Here is a 17153-nt window from a genome sequence, read left to right as displayed (position 1 = left end):
CAGTCATTAACCAAAATGGAGACAATAGTCAAGAAATCCGAAGAAGGCTAGGACTGGGGAGGGCAGCTATGAGAGAACTAGAAAAGGTCCTCCAATGCAAAGATGTATCACTGAACACTAAAGTCAGGATCATTCAGACCATGGTATTTCCGATCTCTAGGTATGGATGTGAAAGTTGGACCGTGAAAAAAGGGGATAAGAGAAAAATGAACTCATTCGAAATGTGGTGTTGGAGGAGAGCTTTGCGCATACCATGGACTGTGAAAAAGACAAATAATTGGGTGTTAAAACAAATTAAACCAGAACTATCATTAGAAGCTAAAATGATGAAACTAATGCTATCATGTGAGAGCCAGTGTAGTGGAGTGGTTAAGGTGCTGGACTACAACCTGGGAGACCAGGGTTTGAATCCCGACACAGCCATGAAGCTCACTGGGTGACCTTGGGCCAGTCACTGCCTCTCAGCCTCAGAGGAAAGCAATGGTAACCCCCCTCTGAATACCGTTTACCATGAAAACTGTTATCATAGGGTCGCCATAAGTTGGGGTCGACTTGAAGGCAGCCCATATCCATATAAGGCTGTCATACTTTGGACACATAATGAGAAGACATGATTCACTAGAAAAGACAATAATAGTATCCCAGCAGTATTGTCTTTTCTAATAATAATGAAGGGAATAGAAAAAGAGGAAGACCAAACAAGAGATGGGTTGATTCCATAAAGGAAGCCATAGACCTGAACTTACAAGATCTGAACATGACGGTTTATAACAGATGCTATTGGAGGTCGCTGATTCATAGGGTCTCCATAAGTTGTAATTGACTTGAAATCACATAACAACAACAACAGTAACGCCAGAACAAAGACTCTGGACTGCACAGAGCTAAGGTGTCTCCAGACAGTTACTCTTTTGTGGGAGGGATTCAGGCACATATCAGAACTTTAGGTTTGAGCTGTTAAATTGAATTAAAGGGCTCTGTTGCCATTGCGAAACAAGCCTACTTTAAAAAAGAATCAGACTTTTTGCAGTTAAGACAGTGACAGAGAAATGGTTGAAGTGTGGGATGAACAAATGACTAACAAGAAGCTATATAAACACTCCCCAAATAAATCAGAAGAAATGCTCAATAAAGCCCAGATATAATCTAACCTCTGTGTAAACTTTGTGCAAGCAAATCAGGGTGACTGCTTCATAAACAGGTCCCCTGGTAGGTCTCTGTGTTGTTCCAACAAGTAACAGTCTACAGCAGAAAGTTTATGTAGCCTGGTCACCCAGACTCGGCTGCAATTTCTTAGCTCAGCCTTCAAGGTTTCCTTCTCCCAAGGACCCCTCTTACTCCTGAGGAGCCTGGTACTTCTAGACCTTGAGCAGTGCATTATGTTGACAGGTGAAGTGGCTGCCTGTGCCTGCATCTTCTGATGCCAGCATTCTTTAGGATTGGAAGGCAGTTCAACCTCCCCCCTCTGATTCTGCAGGCAAATGAACCGACACAGGTGAGCCAGGAACCTTGTCCATGGGTCCCTCCAATTCCAGGAACCTTGTCCATGGGCCCACCACAGGTGGGCTTGCCATTGTATCTTTGGAGATGCTGGAGGTGTCTGGGGTAGTACTAGAGTCAGGAGGTCCAAAAAGTTCTACGGACTTCATCCCATCATGGTCTTCATTGGAGGAGGTGAAATCATGGCTCAGGTCTGGGTTAGGCATGACAGGTAGAAAGAATTTCAGTACATATTGGGTGAAGATGTATGATAAAATGTGTAGGATTGTACCCACTCAGACGTTGCCCTCCCTGCATATGGCTACTTGCATGAAGGATGAGCAGGACCACGCCCTATGGCACCAGTCCTCAAATAACTGCTCATTGAGTGTGGTGTGATGTCTGCAAAGGGAAGTCTGTGTGTGTTGGCTTGTATGCACAGAGGCTTTCCCTTCTCATATTATAGATACTTGAGGCATAAATTTTTAGGACCCTCTTTAGTTGTGAATGTAGTTTGTTTTAAACGGTTTTTAATATTGTATTTTATATTGCTGTGACCTGCCCTGCCACCTTCTGGTGAAGTGTAGGTAAGAAAGAAAATTGTTGTTGTTAATAATGATAAGTGATCAATGCACAAACATCTCGAGGTAGTCTGGATGGGGAATACAATATTGGGGGCAGGACAAAGGAGCAAAGTCTCCCTCTCCAGAATTAGCTTTATGTATGACAATATTTGAAGAGTGTTATTGGCTAATTTTTCTCTCACTTGAGAAGCTGCCCTTATGTGGAAGAAATTCTGAGTTTCTGACAGGATTTCAGGGCTTGAACCAAGAACCTCATGGATATGGCTTGAATTGTGTGTTCTCTAGCATCAAGGCCTTTTTAAAGCACTGAAGAGAAATGAGTCTGCAACATTATCCCTGGAGTTGGCAGGCAGTATAAAGGCTCTCAGTTGGCTGTGCCTGTTATAAAAACTGGAAGAATGGCTTTCTATTGCTGACTGATTAACTGAGAAAAAACTGTGCTTCGTTTAAGGGGTAGAGTTTTATTTAATAAAGTAAAACTTTGTAGAAGTTTGCAAAATTCTGTTGGAATGGAGGGAAAGAATTATGACCTCTGTCATTACTAGTGATATCAGAGACTTTATTTCATTCATGCTGATGACACTCAAAAAAATCACATGCTACAAAACACAATTTGCAGCCATGACAAAAAATTGCAGCTTTAGTGCTGGGGAAACCAAGTGCCCCTGCTGCAGATGGCCCTGTCTTAAGGAAAAATGTTTGGATCTTATGTCAGAAGTGAAAAAACATGTGAACATTTCTTGCATGGGGAAACAGTTGTCTGTAAAGACTCACAGAAATTAAAGTGGCTGTTGGTTCCACGTTATTACCCTTCATCCCCCTTTTATTCCGGCAGATCATAGCTTTCATCAATGAATCGCCTGTCAAGAATTGGACAGTCTACCTCACAGTTGATGTTGATGATGTAGAGACACACATCCCATATGTCACAGATGACAATGGTGAAGCAGACTTCTCCCTAGACACGACCAACTGGAAAAACACCATAGTTTCCATAAGGGTGAGTTAAATATACAGACATGACTTAAGGAAGATGAGGTGTAATGACAAGGTGTTTATTCCAGTGGGTGTAATTTTTTAACCCTCTTTAGTGTCATTTCCCCCCAAGGTTTTTTGTATTTCTGCAGCTTACCTCTGTTACCAGTTAATTTATTTATTTTATTTATTTTATTTTATTCGATTTCTATACCGCCCACAGACCGAAGGGTCTCAGGGCGGTGCACAACATAGGATAAAATACAATAGAATCACAAAAACAGTAAAAGCATACATATTAAACAATTAAACGACCTGATATACATTAAAAACTAAAAGATAGAATTAAAATGCCTGGGAGAATAAAAAGGTTTTAACCTGGCGCCGAAAAGATAAAAGTGTAGGCGCCAGGCACACCTCATCGGGAAGACTGTTCCATAATTCGGGGGCAACCACCGAAAAGGCCCTAGATCTTGTAACGACCCTCCAAGCTTCTCTGTGAGTCGGAACTCGGAGGAGGGCCTTAGATGTTGAATGTAGTGTACTTTTTGCCTATAATCAGAAAAGGTACCGCCAGGGCCAAGAAGATGCCAGCATGGTTAACGAGCAAAGTCAAGGAAGCTCTTAGAGGCAAAAAGTCTTCCTTCAAAAAATGGAAGTCTTGTCCAAATGAAGAAAATAAAAAAGAACACAAACTCTGGCAAAAGAAATGCAAGAAGACAATAAGGGATGCTAAAAAAGAATTTGAGGAGCACATTGCTAAGAACATAAAAACCAACAACAAAAAATTCTATAAATACATTCAAAGCAGGAGACCATCTAGGGAGACAATTGGACCCTTGGATGATAAGGGAGTCAAAGGTGTACTAAAGAACGATAAGGAGATTGCACAGAAGCTAAATGAATTCTTTGCATCTGTCTTCACAGTGGAAGATATAGGGCAGATCCCTGAACCTGAACTAACATTTGCAGGAAGGGATTCTGAGGAACTGAGACAAATAGTGGTAACGAGAGAGGAAGTTCTAAGCTTAATGGACAATATAAAAACTGACAAATCACCGGGCCCGGATGGCATCCACCCGAGAGTTCTCAAAGAACTCAAAGGTGAAATTGCTGATCTGCTAACTAAAATATGTAACTTGTCCCTCGGGTCCTCCTCCATGCCTGAGGACTGGAAAGTGGCAAATGTAACGCCAATCTTCAAAAAGGGATCCAGAGGGGATCCCGGAAATTACAGGCCAGTTAGCTTAACTTCTGTCCCTGGAAAACTGGTAGAAAGTATGATTAAAGCTAGATTAACTAAGCACATAGAAGAACAAGCCTTGCTGAAGCAGAGCCAGCATGGCTTCTGCAAGGGAAAGTCCTGTCTCAGTAACCTATTAGAATTCTTTGAGAGTGTCAACAAGCATATAGATAGAGGTGATCCAGTGGACATAGTGTACTTAGACTTTCAAAAAGCGTTTGACAAGGTACCTCACCAAAGGCTTCTGAGGAAGCTTAGCAGTCATGGAATAAGAGGAGAGGTCCTCTTGTGGATAAGGAATTGGTTAAGAAGCAGAAAGCAGAGAGTAGGAATAAACGGACAGTTCTCCCAATGGAGGGCTGTAGAAAGTGGAGTCCCTCAAGGATGGGTATTGGGACCTGTACTTTTCAACTTGTTCATTAATGACCTAGAATTAGGAGTGAGCAGTGAAGTGGCCAAGTTTGCTGATGACACTAAATTGTTCAGGGTTGTTAAAACCAAAAGGGATTGCAAAGAGCTCCAAAAAGACCTCTCCAAACTGAGTGAATGGGCGGAAAAATGGCAAATGCAATTCAATATAAACAAGTGTAAAATTATGCATATTGGAGCAAAAAATCTTAATTTCACATATACGCTCATGGGGTCTGAACTGGCGGTGACCGACCAGGAGAGAGACCTCGGGGTTGTAGTGGACAGCACGATGAAAATGTCGACCCAGTGTGCGGCAGCTGTGAAAAAGGCAAATTCCATGCTAGCAATAATTAGGAAAGGTATTGAAAATAAAACAGCCGATATCATAATGCCATTGTATAAATCTATGGTGCGGCCACATTTGGAATACTGTGTACAGTTCTGGTCGCCTCATCTCAAAAAGGATATTATAGAGTTGGAAAAGGTTCAGAAGAGGGCAACCAGAATGATCAAGCGGATGGAGCGACTCCCTTACGAGGAAAGGTTGCAGCATTTGGGGCTTTTTAGTTTAGAGAAAAGGTGGGTCAGAGGAGACATGATAGAAGTGTATAAAATTATGCATGGCATTGAGAAAGTGGATATAGAAAAGTTCTGCTCCCTCTCTCATAATACTAGAACTCGTGGACATTCAAAGAAGCTGAATGTTGGAAGATTCAGGACAGACAAAAGGAAGTACTTCTTTACTCAGCGCATAGTTAAACTATGGAATTTGCTCCCACAAGATGCAGTAATGGCCACCAGCTTGGATGGCTTTAAAAGAAGATTAGACAAATTCATGGAGGACAGGGCTATCAATGGCTACTAGCCATGATGGCTGTGCTGTGCCACCCTAGTCAGAGGCAGCATGCTTCTGAAAACCAGTTGCCGGAAGCCTCAGGAGGGGAGAGTGTTCTTGCACTCGTGTCCTGCTTGCGGGCTTCCCCCAGGCACCTGGTTGGCCACTGTGAGAACAGGATGCTGGACTAGATGGGCCACTGGTCTGATCCAGCAGGCTCTTCTTATGTTCTTATGTTCTTAACTGCACTTCAAAGTGATTGTTATATTTATTTGTGTGAGTCACTTAGAATCATAGAATAGTAGAGTTGAAAGGGGCCTATAAGGCAATCGAGTCTAACCTCCTGTTTAATGCAGGAATCCAAATTAAAGCATACCTGACAGGTGGCTGTTCAGTTGCCTCTGGAATGCCTCCAGTGTTGGTGAGCCCACCACCTCCCACTGTTGAACTGCTGTAACAGGAAGGTTTTCCTGATGTTCAGCCAAAAATCTGGCTTCCTTGCAAAATCTGTAACTTGAGCCCATTATTCCATGTCCTGCACTCTGGGATGATCAAGAAGAGATCCTGGGTCTCCTCTGTGTGGCAACCTTTCAAGTACTTGAAGAGTGCTATCATATCTCCCCTCAGTCTTCTCTTCTCCAGGCTAAACATGCCCAGTTCTTTCAGTCTCTCCTTATAGGCTTTGTTTCCAGTCCTCTGATCATTCTTGTTGCCCTCCTCTGAACCTGTTTCAGTTTGTCTGCTCATTCTTAAACGTGCGGTATCCAGAACTAGATGCAGTACTGAAGATGAGCCCTAACCAGTGCCAAATAGAGGGGAAGTAGTTCTTCATACAATTTGGAAACTATACTTCTGTTAATGCAGCCTGCAATAGCATTTATTTTGCAGCCACATTGCACTGATGGCTCATATGGCCCTATATGGCCCAGGTCCAGGCTATTTGTCAGACCGTATCTCCCTATACGAGCCTGCCCAGGCCCTGAGATCTTCAGGAGAGGCCCTTCTCTCAGTCCCAACACCCTCGCAAGTGCGATTGGTGGGGATGTGAGATAGGGCCTTCTCGGTGGCTGCTCCTAGGTTCTGGAATTCCCTTCCTAGGGAGGCACGAATGGCCCCCTCCTTGCCATCCTTCCGTCGGCAAGTAAAGACTTTTTTATTCCGACAGGCTTTTGGGATAGAAGGTGTTTAGGATTGGGCTTTACAAGGCTCGTTTTATTGTTTTATATTATTATTTGTATTATTTTAAATTGTTTTTAGATTTTTAAGTGACTTTCACGGTTTTAGGGTTGTGCATAGTTTAATTGTATTTTAATTGTATGTTTTTCTATGTTTTTAACTACATGTAGTTCTATTTGTAAGCTGCCCTGAGTTCCTGTTTGGAAAAAGGGTGGGGTAAAAATAAAGTTTCAATTCAATTCAATTCAATATCCAGCTTGTGATCGACAAATCCAAGATCCTTTTTGAATGTAGTGTTGCTGAGCCAAGTATCCCCCATAACTGTGCATTTGGTTTCTTTTTTCTAGGTGTAGAATTTTGCACTTATCCCTGATAAATTTCATTCTGTGGTTTTCAGCTCAATGCTGTAGCCTATCAAGATCACTTTGAATTTTGTTTCTGTCTTCTAGGGTATTCGCTATCCCTGCCAATTTTGTATCATCTGCAAATTTAATAAGCATTCCCTGCACCTCCTCATCCAAGTCATTAATAAAAGTGTTGAAGAGTACTGGGCCCAGGACTGAGCTTTGTGGTACCCTGCTTACCTTGTAATGTCCATCCTGTAGTGACTGGTAAAGGTGAAAGGATGCGCCCATGTGACAGCCTTGCAGATTTCCTCGAATGGCACCTCCCTGTGGAGTGCCGCTGTGGCTGCAGCCCCTTGAATGAATTGGTGGTGATGCCCTGAGACAAGGGTTATGGCTTTAGCTTGGAATATCCCGACTATACACTCTATGACCCACCTGCTGATGGTGGATCTAGACGTCTTCCACCCCTATGCACCCACCTTGAAAAAGACAAATAGTGACTCCTTTTCCTGAAGGATTTGGTCTGGTCTTGGTAGATCCTGAGGATCTGCTTGACATCGAGCTTATGCCATTTCTTCTCTCTGTGGTGCACTGGGTAGGGACAGAAGCTGGGTAGAGTGATGTCCTGCCCTCTGTAGAACATGGAGTTGACCTTGGGGAGGAAAGTGGGGTCAGGCCAGAGTACCACCTTGTTGGGGTGGAATATGGAGAGACTGGTAGAGAGCACCCTTAGCTCCCCCATCTAACTAGCTGACATTGCAGCCACAAGGAACACCATCTTGAGGGTAAGGTCCTTGAGTGGAATGGAGCAGGCCGGTTCAAAGGGTGGTGACGCCCTGAGGACTAGTGAGAGGTTCCGGGAGGAAATCTGTGTAGGATAAGAGAGGAGAGCTGCCCCCCTGAGAAAGCATTTGACCTTAGGCTGACCTGCTGAGGGATGACCTCCCAGTGAGGGGAGTATGCTGCCTAGTGCTGCTGCTTGCTGCTTCAGAGTGTTGGGAGCCAGGCCCTGCTCTAGGCTATCTTGAAGAAAGTCTAGGGTGACATGCACCTGGCACTCCTAGTCCAGCAGCTCTTTCGTCTGTACCACCAGTTGAAGGCCTTACACATGAGCTTGTAGATCCTCTGTGTGGAGACCCTGCACGAGGCTAAGATGATGCTGATGACTCTGTCTGATAAACCTCCTCCCCCTCAGTAACTGCCACTCAACCTTCAGGTGTGGAGCTGGAGCCAGTCTGGATTTGGATGGGACCCTGGGAGAGAAATGTGGTCTTGAAGGAAGCCATCAGGGGGCGCTGGAGCTGAGGTTCACCAGGTCTGAGAACCTGGGTCAGCAGAGTGCCACCACCACTGCCTGGGATTGCAGGGCCTTCACCCTGTGTAGGAACTTGGTCAGGAGTGAAGTAGCAGAAAGGCGAACAGGAGACGCTGGGGCCAGGAGCTGAGAGTGAATCTATGTCCTGAGCCTTGGCCTTGGCCTCACAGAATTGTGATATATACCTGTCCAGCTGCACATTCGTCTCGGAGGCAAAGAGGTCCATCCACAGGGATCCCCACCTCTGTGAGCTTTGTTGAAATATCTCCCTGTATAGTAACCATCTGATGTATCTGTTCCCTGCTCAGCCAATCGGCTTGGGTGTTGAAAGCCCCTTCACATGAACGGCCAAGATAGACACTAGATGTTATTCTGCCCATTGGAACAGAAGGTTGATCTCTTTCAGGGGCCCTGATTTGGTGCCCTCCTGATGATTCACGTGTGCCTTGGCTGTGACATTGTCAGTCTGCACCATGAAACCACGCTGCACAACAACAAGAAGAGAAGAGTAGTAGTGGTGGGAGACTCCTTACTGTGTGGTATTGACACCCAAGTATGCTGAGAAGATCCATGGGCTCATCAGGTATGCTGCCTCCTTGGATGATGGATTAGAGATGTGACGGAAGGGTTGCCATCACTCATAAAGCCCATTGACAAATATCCCTTTCTTCTCATCCATGTGGAAATGAATGATACTGCCAAGCGGAGCTATGAAGAAATCACATCAGACCTTGAAGCTCTGGGAAGGAAACTCAAGGACTTTGAGGCCCAGATAGTTTTCTTGTCCATCCTTCCAGTACTTAGAAGAGGAGTGGAAAGGGAAAGAAAAATACTCCTGGTGAATGACTGGCTACGAAGGTGGTGCCGGTGTGAGAGATTTGGATTCTAGAACCATGGGCTACGCTTCCTGGAAGATGGGTTGCTGGCGAGTGATGGGTTGCACCTTACAAGGACTGGGAAGAATGTGTTTGGCCACAGCATGGAGAAATTCATCAAGAGAGCTTTAAACTGAATCCTAAGGGGGAGGGAGACGTATACTTGGCAGTAACGACTAACAAAGGCTTGTGCACAGTAAGAGGAACTAATTGGGCCCAGTAATAGTCTTCATATAAATGTAGGAAGGAAGTCTGGCTGTAAATCACATGGCCTTTGATGTCTGTATACTAATGCCCAGAGTATGGGAAACAAACAGGTTGAACTTGTTCTCTTAAAACAGGAGAGTAAATACAACTTGATAGGTGTAACTGAAACTTGGTGGGATGACTCCCATGAATGGAATACAGCAATTGAAGGATATAGCTTGTTCAAAAAGAACAGAAGGAATAGAAAGGGAGGCGGAGTTGCACTATATGTTAAAAATATATATCCCTGCACAGAAATACAGGAGGATGAGTTTGGTAGCTCCACTGAGAGTATCTGGATTAAAATTAATAGGGCAAGGAATGAAAGGAACATGGTGGTTGGAGTCTACTACTGACCACCCAATCAAGGAGAAGATGCAGATGAAACTTTTTCAAAGAAAATTGCCAACGTTTTGAGGAGGCATGATGTAGTAGTAGTGGGGGACTTCAATTACCCTGATACCTGTTGGGAGACAAATTCTGCCAAACACGGCCCCTCCAAGAAATTCCTGATTTGTGTTGGAGATAACTTTCTCCTACAGAAAGTGGAGGAAGCAACTAGAGAATCAGCTATCCTTGACTTTATTCTATCCAACAGAGGTGACTTGGTGGATGAAGTGGCAGTTACGAGAACTCTGGAAGAAAGTGACCGCGTTATACTAGAGTTCTTGATTTTAAAGGGAGCAAAACCAGAGAGTAGCCATATGCATACCCTGGACTTCAGTTCCAATAAAGTTTCTCTTTGAGCGTGGATTTCTCTTGTTTTTGCTTCTATGCAGAATAGGAAGCATATGTATGTAGAACAGGAGCAAAAACATGAGAAAGAAGTAGAACATTTGGCTTGTATCTTGCTGCATTATGGAAGGATTATAAAATATCTTTCATAGATATCTACAGCAGTAACTTAGTTCACTTGTAGTGCCTTATCTAAATCCATGCTCAAAGAGAAACCTTCTGAAAATATGCCACTGAAGAAGGCTTGCCTCAAGTCGAAATGCATCTGGCAAATTATTTGAGATATGTGGTGTATTTTAGCTTTGCATTTTATACTTCTGTATTAGAATACCTTTGTAATTTCTTAATGTGTTGTCATTGGGAGTGCATGTACATCTTGTCAGCACAGCAAGCAGTTTACATCACAATTTGTGAGAGCAAATTGCATGTACATTAGAAATTGGTCATTATTGTACATTCGTTTGGCTATCAGCCATAGACCATATTTCCCACTATTTATTTCTGCATATTTTCAGAATATAGCATGTTTTATTAGACCTTGACTTCATGTACTCATTTGTTGGGTAAGATGTGGATATGAAGGTACGCCTCTGTGAGGTCTATGGATGCCAAGAAGTCTCCTGGTTGAATTGCTTTTGTGATAGACCTGAGGGTCTTCATTTTGAATTTTGTGGTCTGGATGAAGAGGTTCAGGAATTTTAGATCCAAGATGGTGTGGAATTCATCCTTGCACTTGGGCATCATGAAGAACACAAAGAAGGACCCAGAGGATTGCTGATGCTTGGGTACTGGCTTACGTCTCTGAGATATGCGATGACATCTAGTATTCTCTGTAGTTTTTCCAGGTTGTGGGATGGGGGCACTGTCCACCACCTGTCCCCTGGGATGGATGTGAACTCCTGGGAGTATCCATTCAGGAAGGTATTGAATATCCATCTGTCTGATGTGGAGGTCACCTAGGCATTGGCAAATAGTTGTAGCCTACCCCCCCCCACCTGTGGCCTCCTGCCATCATGCCTGGGACTGCTTAACATTGGCCTCGGGCTGGCATTGCCTCCTGAAGCTGATGCCTGTGGAGCTCATGTAACAAGTCTCAGGAGCCCCAAAACTGTCTGGTGCTCCTATAGGTGGAGGGGTATCCCTTTGTGCAAATGTATTGTGAGACTTGCTGTCATCCTTCATATTTACAGTTGGCAATCCTTGGTCTCCACCAGGTGGTGGTCCAGGGGTCTGCCGAAGAGCTGTTCCCCTGTGTATGGGAGAACAGATAGACTGGCCTTGGAGTAATATGATCCACTTCCCATTGATTCAGCCAAACATTTCATTTCTGAGGAAGGACGCTTACCTCCCCTTAGTGAGTCTGGTCTAAGAGAAAGGGCACTGAAGGGGCTAAAGGCCCTGGCACTAGAAGTGCACCTCTTATTCTTTGTCTTTAGCTTTGTGGGAGCCCTTGTGCTTAGTCTTCCCCCTCTCCGTAACTGGACTGGAGCTGGAGGTAGAAGAGGGAGGAGAGGAAGTGGAGGTGGAGTATGAAGAAGGCAAGTGTGCCCTGCCATGTTTGGATCATTTCTTATGGGAACATGCTAAGTGTGTGACTAGGAAGGCCCCTGCCTCCTTTCAACATGGCCTTACTGAACCACGCCATCACATAAGAGGGGGCCAACTCCCCAGAGGAATGGTGTTTGTGATGTCTGAACTTCCTAGAGGACCTTTGAGCAGAGGAGGCACAGGACCCCTGCTCACACACTCCCTGGTTGCTTGGAAGGAACTTGGGAAAGAGAAACCACCTTGGGCGGGGAATGCAAAATTGCGCCCACTGCTAAGGCTAGCATGGCGAGTGTATTTTCCTCCTAAGAATGGTGAGAGACATGTTTTCCTTCTCAGCTGTAGAGTGGTAAGAAGATGCCCCACAGGCCATCTTCAAAGGCAAAGGATGGGTGGCTAATCACACCCCCCCCATCCAGGGCCCTGGGTAGCTCAGGTGTCTCCTTTGCAAGTGGAGACACACTGCAAGATGGCTGGTCCAGCTGGCATCTGGCTTGCGGGGAGGCAGAGGACAGATTCCGCTACCTTGGCAGCACTGATGGTAGTTGAAGATGCTTAGATCGCAATGGAGAGCAGGAGGGGCCTGGAATGTGTCCTAGATACCTCTCAATGGATTCCAAATAGTTTCCAAAGCCAGTTTACATCTGTAGTGTAGAACACTGGTTCCCAAACCTTTTTTCCCCCCAAGGACCACTTGAAAATTGAGAGTCTTGGTGGACCACTTAATTATTTTTCTGCTTGTTGTAATGTGCTGTGCTAGGTGCTAAATTATCTTTAATTGTATTTTTACAGACATACCAGGACCACCATGGTGTAGAATGTTCAATATGTCATATTCTACCATCCAGTCCTCTTCAGTTGAATGTCACTGTAAAACACCCTTGATTAATTCTGATTGCTTTCATGCCTTTTTGCTGTGTAGAGTAGATACTCCATTGAGAATGTGACCCAGAGTGAGCTTGCTGGGATGATGTTTTCTGAAGATTTCAAATGGCTGAAGCCTTTCTACTCAGAGAGCAATAGTTTTCTTGAGATCCAGCATGTGCAGGAAGAGATACCTTGTGGAAAGGATCAGGAAGTCCTGGTGGATTATATCCTTGACCGGAAAGAACTGGGCCCTGAGGCTGACCACGTAGATTTCTATTACTTGGTGAGCATCTAATGCAGGGATGGGAAGCATTTTTTTCCTGTTGAGGACTACATTTCCTTTGGGCCAGAGCCAAAAGTGAGTGAAGTACCTTTCTCTCTCCCTCCCTCCAACACACCTTTTTTCCCATCCCCCCTCCTTGTCACCAACTTGAAATTATGTGAATGGTGTGGCTTGTCCCATAGGTGGGTCACCCCCTGGTGTTGTGATTTGAGGACGGTGGAGCAAGTGTGTGAGAGAAAAATGAACGAATGGCATATGTAGAGACATAATGGGTATGTAAGGAAGGGGAACGTAAAAAGCAAAGAGAAAAATAAAATAAAAGGAAATTATTATTAAGGGCAAGATGATACAGACAGTTGGAAAGGAGAAATTAAAAATCAAAACAGGATAAGATGATAAAAGAATGAGAGCAGAATAGCATTTGTATTGACATTTCTATTTCTTTTGCAATTTGTGAAGCTATTTGGATCTAAGCAGCATGAATGTTGCGGTAGAATTTGTGCCTCCCATATGTATAGAGTCGTTTAGCCATCAGCAGAGCCATGACACTAACTGAACTGAGACGGAGTAACCTCAGTGGTTCATTCTATCAGTGGCTCATTGAGTGTGGAGAGCTTTGTTGAGATTTCAGACAAAAGTGAAGTCAATTACACAGCACTTGCTGTTGTGCCCAACACACAGTAGAATGGGGGCTGCAGGCTTTCCTAGTCATGGCCACCACTTGCACATTCGGAAATAGCAACTGAGGTTTCAGCTTGGGAATCCTGTAATGTGATAAGCTGCCTCACATTTGTCATTAGCATAACAAATTTAAAGGTTTTCCCTTCCTACAAAGTCATGAGTCTTCCTAGGCAAAATCCATCACACTATTTCTTCAGGGTTCTTCCGTCCACATTTTTCTCTCCTCTTCTTGCATTTCTAGTTTCTAGGGAGGGAGGGGGCTTTTCTTTTTATCTCAGGCCTAACATATAATCTCTCTGCAGGTTTTATCAAAAGGGAAGATTGTCTCCAGTGGACAAAAGCCGGTGCCGGTTGGCCAGGATGAGAGTAAGTGGGAGAATCATGTTGTTCCATCAGATATGCCTCATGAGAAGCAACACACTAGACGAAACTGATCATATCTGTGTTATGTAAATGTGTATATTTTAGCAGAGATTGGCAGTCGGTCTGTATTGCGTATGTGCCAGTGTGTGCGTTTACCTAAGTGGCAGGCTTTTACCCTGTATTGAGATCACTGAGACTTAAGACTTAGTAAAATAAGAAAAGCTACTTTATTTACAGAAATACTTAGTAGATAGGAAAGGCATACCTAGTTCTAACTAACTAAGTTGGAGGTGCAATGCCCACACATGGGCATTGCCCTCATGGCTCAGGAGAGAGAGCAAAGACAAAGGTGTCTCCTCTCTCTTCGGACAATCGAAGAAGAGAAGAAGGAAAGGGTGGAAGGAGGAGGGGCAGATAAGCTTCCCTAAGACGTATCACTCTAACGATGGAAGGAAGTCAGTCAGAGCATCACAGGTGAAGGTAGTCAAGCCTAGCCATCTGGAGGACCCCAACTCTATCTTCCTTCTGGAACATAAACAAAAGGACAAAACAGGAGTTGCTCTTGCCCCACTTCCAACACCCCTTCTCAACGAGTGTTTGGTTCAGCCCACGAGGTTCATCTTGTCTCTCAGCTTGCAATCTCTGACTTAAGAACATAAGAACATAAGAAGAGCCTGCTGGATCAGGCCAGTGGCCCATCTAGTCCAGCATCCTGTTCTCCAGTGGCCAACCAGGTGCCTGGGGGAAGCCCGCAAGCAGGACCCGAGTGCAAGAACACTCTCCCCTCCTGAGGCTTCCGGCAACTGGTTTTCAGAAGCATGCTGCCTCTTACTAGGGTGGCAGAGCACAGCCATCATGGCTAGTAGCCATTGATAGCCCTGTCCTCCATGCATTTGTCTAATCTTCTTCTAAAGCCATCCAAGCTGGTGGCCATTACTGCATCTTGTGGGAGCAAATTCCATAGTTTGACTATGCTCTGAGTAAAGAAGTACTTCCTTTTGTCTGTCCTGAATCTTCCAACATTCAGCTTCTTTGAATGTCCACGAGTTCTAGTATTATGAGAGAGGGAGCAGAACTTTTCTATATCCACTTTCTCAATGCCATGCATAATTTTATACACTTCTATCATGTCTCCTCTGACCCGCCTTTTCTGTAAACTAAAAAGCCCCAAATGCTGCAACCTTTCCTCATAAGGGAGTCGCTCCATCCCCTTGATCATTCTGGTTGCTCTCTTCTGAACCTTTTCCAACTCTATAATATCCTTTTTGAGATGAGGCGACCAGAACTGTACACAGTATTCCAAATGTGGCCGCACCATAGATTTATACAACGGCATTATGATATTGGCTGTTTTATTTTCAATACCTTTCCTAATTACCCCTAGCATGGAATTTGCCTTTTTCACAGCTGCCGCACAGTGGGTCGACATTTTCATCATGCTGTCCACTACAACCCCGAGGTCTCTCTCCTGGTCGGTCACCGCCAGTTCAGACCCCATGAGCGTATATGTGAAATTCAGATTTTTTGCTCCAATATGCATAATTTTACACTTGTTTATATTGAATTGCATTTGCCATTTTTCCGCCCATTCACTCAGTTTGGAGAGGTCTTTTTGGAGCTCTTCGCAATCCCTTTTTGTTTTAATAACCCTGAACAATTTAGTGTCGTCAGCAAACTTGGCCACTTCACTGCTCACTCCTAATTCTAGGTCATTAATGAACAAGTTGAAAAGTACAGGTCCCAATACCGATCCTTGCAGGACTCCACTTTCTACAGCCCTCCATTGGGAGAACTGTCCATTTATTCCTACTCTCTGCTTTCTGTTTCTTAACCAATTCCTTATCCACAAGAAGACTTTGCCCAACACCTTCATGAGAGCGTCTGCAGTCATGTCTTCTGTTGGACAATACTCCTGCAGTAGGTATCTCTAATAAAATAGTGCTTCACATCTATGTGCTTGGTCTGTGAACTCACCCCTTCTGACTCCATGAGTCTGATGCATCCTTGGTTGTTCTCATGCATATCATAGAATCATAGAATCCTAGAGTTGGAAGGGGCCTTGTAGGCCATCGAGTCCAACCCCCTGCTCACAGCAGGAAATCCACAGCTAGAGCATCTCCCGCAGATAGCTGTCCAGCCTCTGCTTGAAGACATCCAGCGAAGGGGATCCCACCACCTCCCTAGGCAGTCGGTTCCATTGCCGAACTGCCCTTACTGTCAAGAAGTTCCTTCTAATGTCCAATCTGAATCTACGCTCCTGCAACTTAAAACCATTAGACCTAGTCCTACCCTCTGGGGCAGCAGAGAACAAATCTGTACCCTCTTCTATGTGACAGCCCTTCAGGTACTTAAAGAGTGCAATCATGTCACCCCTCAGCCTTCTCTTCACCAGACTGAACATGCCAAGTTCCTTCAACCTTTCCTCATAAGACTTGTTCTCCATACCGGCTATCATCCTCGTCGCCCTCTTCTGAACCTGCTCTAACTTGTCTATATCTTTCTTAAAATGAGGCACCCAGAACTGAACGATGAGGCCTGACCAATGCAGAATATAGTGGGACTATTACTTCCCTCGACCTGGAAACTATAGCTCTGTTTATGCAGCCCAAAACCGTGTTTGCCTTTTTTGCCGCAGCATCACACTGCTGGGTCATGTTCAACTTGCGATCCACTACAATTCCAAGGTCCTTCTCACACGCACTACTGCTAAGCCGGGTATTTCCCATCCTGTACCCATGCATTTTGTTTTTGTGGCCTAAATGCAGAATCTTGCATTTGTCTTTATTGAATGTCATTTTATTAATTTCAGCCCAATTTTCTAGTCTATCCAGGTCCCTTTGGATTTTATTCCTGTCTTCCATTGTGTTAGCTATCCCTCCCAGTTTCGTATCATCCGCAAACTTCATAAGGCTTCCCTCCACCCCATCATCTAAGTCATTGATAAAAATGTTGAAGAGTATCGGCCCCAGGACAGAACCCTGTGGCACTCCACTGGAAACCTCCTTCCAGTTCGAAGCAGAGCCACCGACGACCACTCTTTGAGTACCGTTTTCCAACCAGTTGTGAATCCACCTGACAGTATTTCCATGTAGTCCGCATTTGATGAGTTTGCTAATCAAAAGGTCGTGGGGAACTTTGTCAAACGCCTTGCTGAAATCTAGATAGGTGACATCTACAGCATTTCCACCATCTA

The 17153-nt window shown here is 44.5% G+C and overlaps 1 protein-coding gene across 5 annotated transcripts in view; it reads left to right on the top strand.

The window, feature by feature from the left end:
* Positions 1-17153, top strand: part of LOC133363794 (alpha-2-macroglobulin-like protein 1) — a 178864-nt gene that overhangs the window by 48743 nt on the left and 112968 nt on the right. For all 5 annotated transcript variants that reach the window (XM_061583281.1, XM_061583270.1, XM_061583261.1 and 2 more), the window contains exons 12-14: positions 2899-3063; positions 12689-12916; positions 13900-13963. In XM_061583281.1, the coding sequence (XP_061439265.1) occupies positions 2899-3063; positions 12689-12916; positions 13900-13963 (457 nt within the window). The remainder of the gene's footprint in view (positions 1-2898; positions 3064-12688; positions 12917-13899; positions 13964-17153) is intronic.

Source organism: Rhineura floridana, chromosome 1 (genome assembly GCF_030035675.1).
Source record: "Rhineura floridana isolate rRhiFlo1 chromosome 1, rRhiFlo1.hap2, whole genome shotgun sequence".
NCBI classification, from domain to species: domain Eukaryota; kingdom Metazoa; phylum Chordata; class Lepidosauria; order Squamata; family Rhineuridae; genus Rhineura; species Rhineura floridana.
The sequence above is the reverse complement of the archived record's forward strand: the minus strand, read 5'-3'. Positions and strand labels throughout refer to the sequence as shown.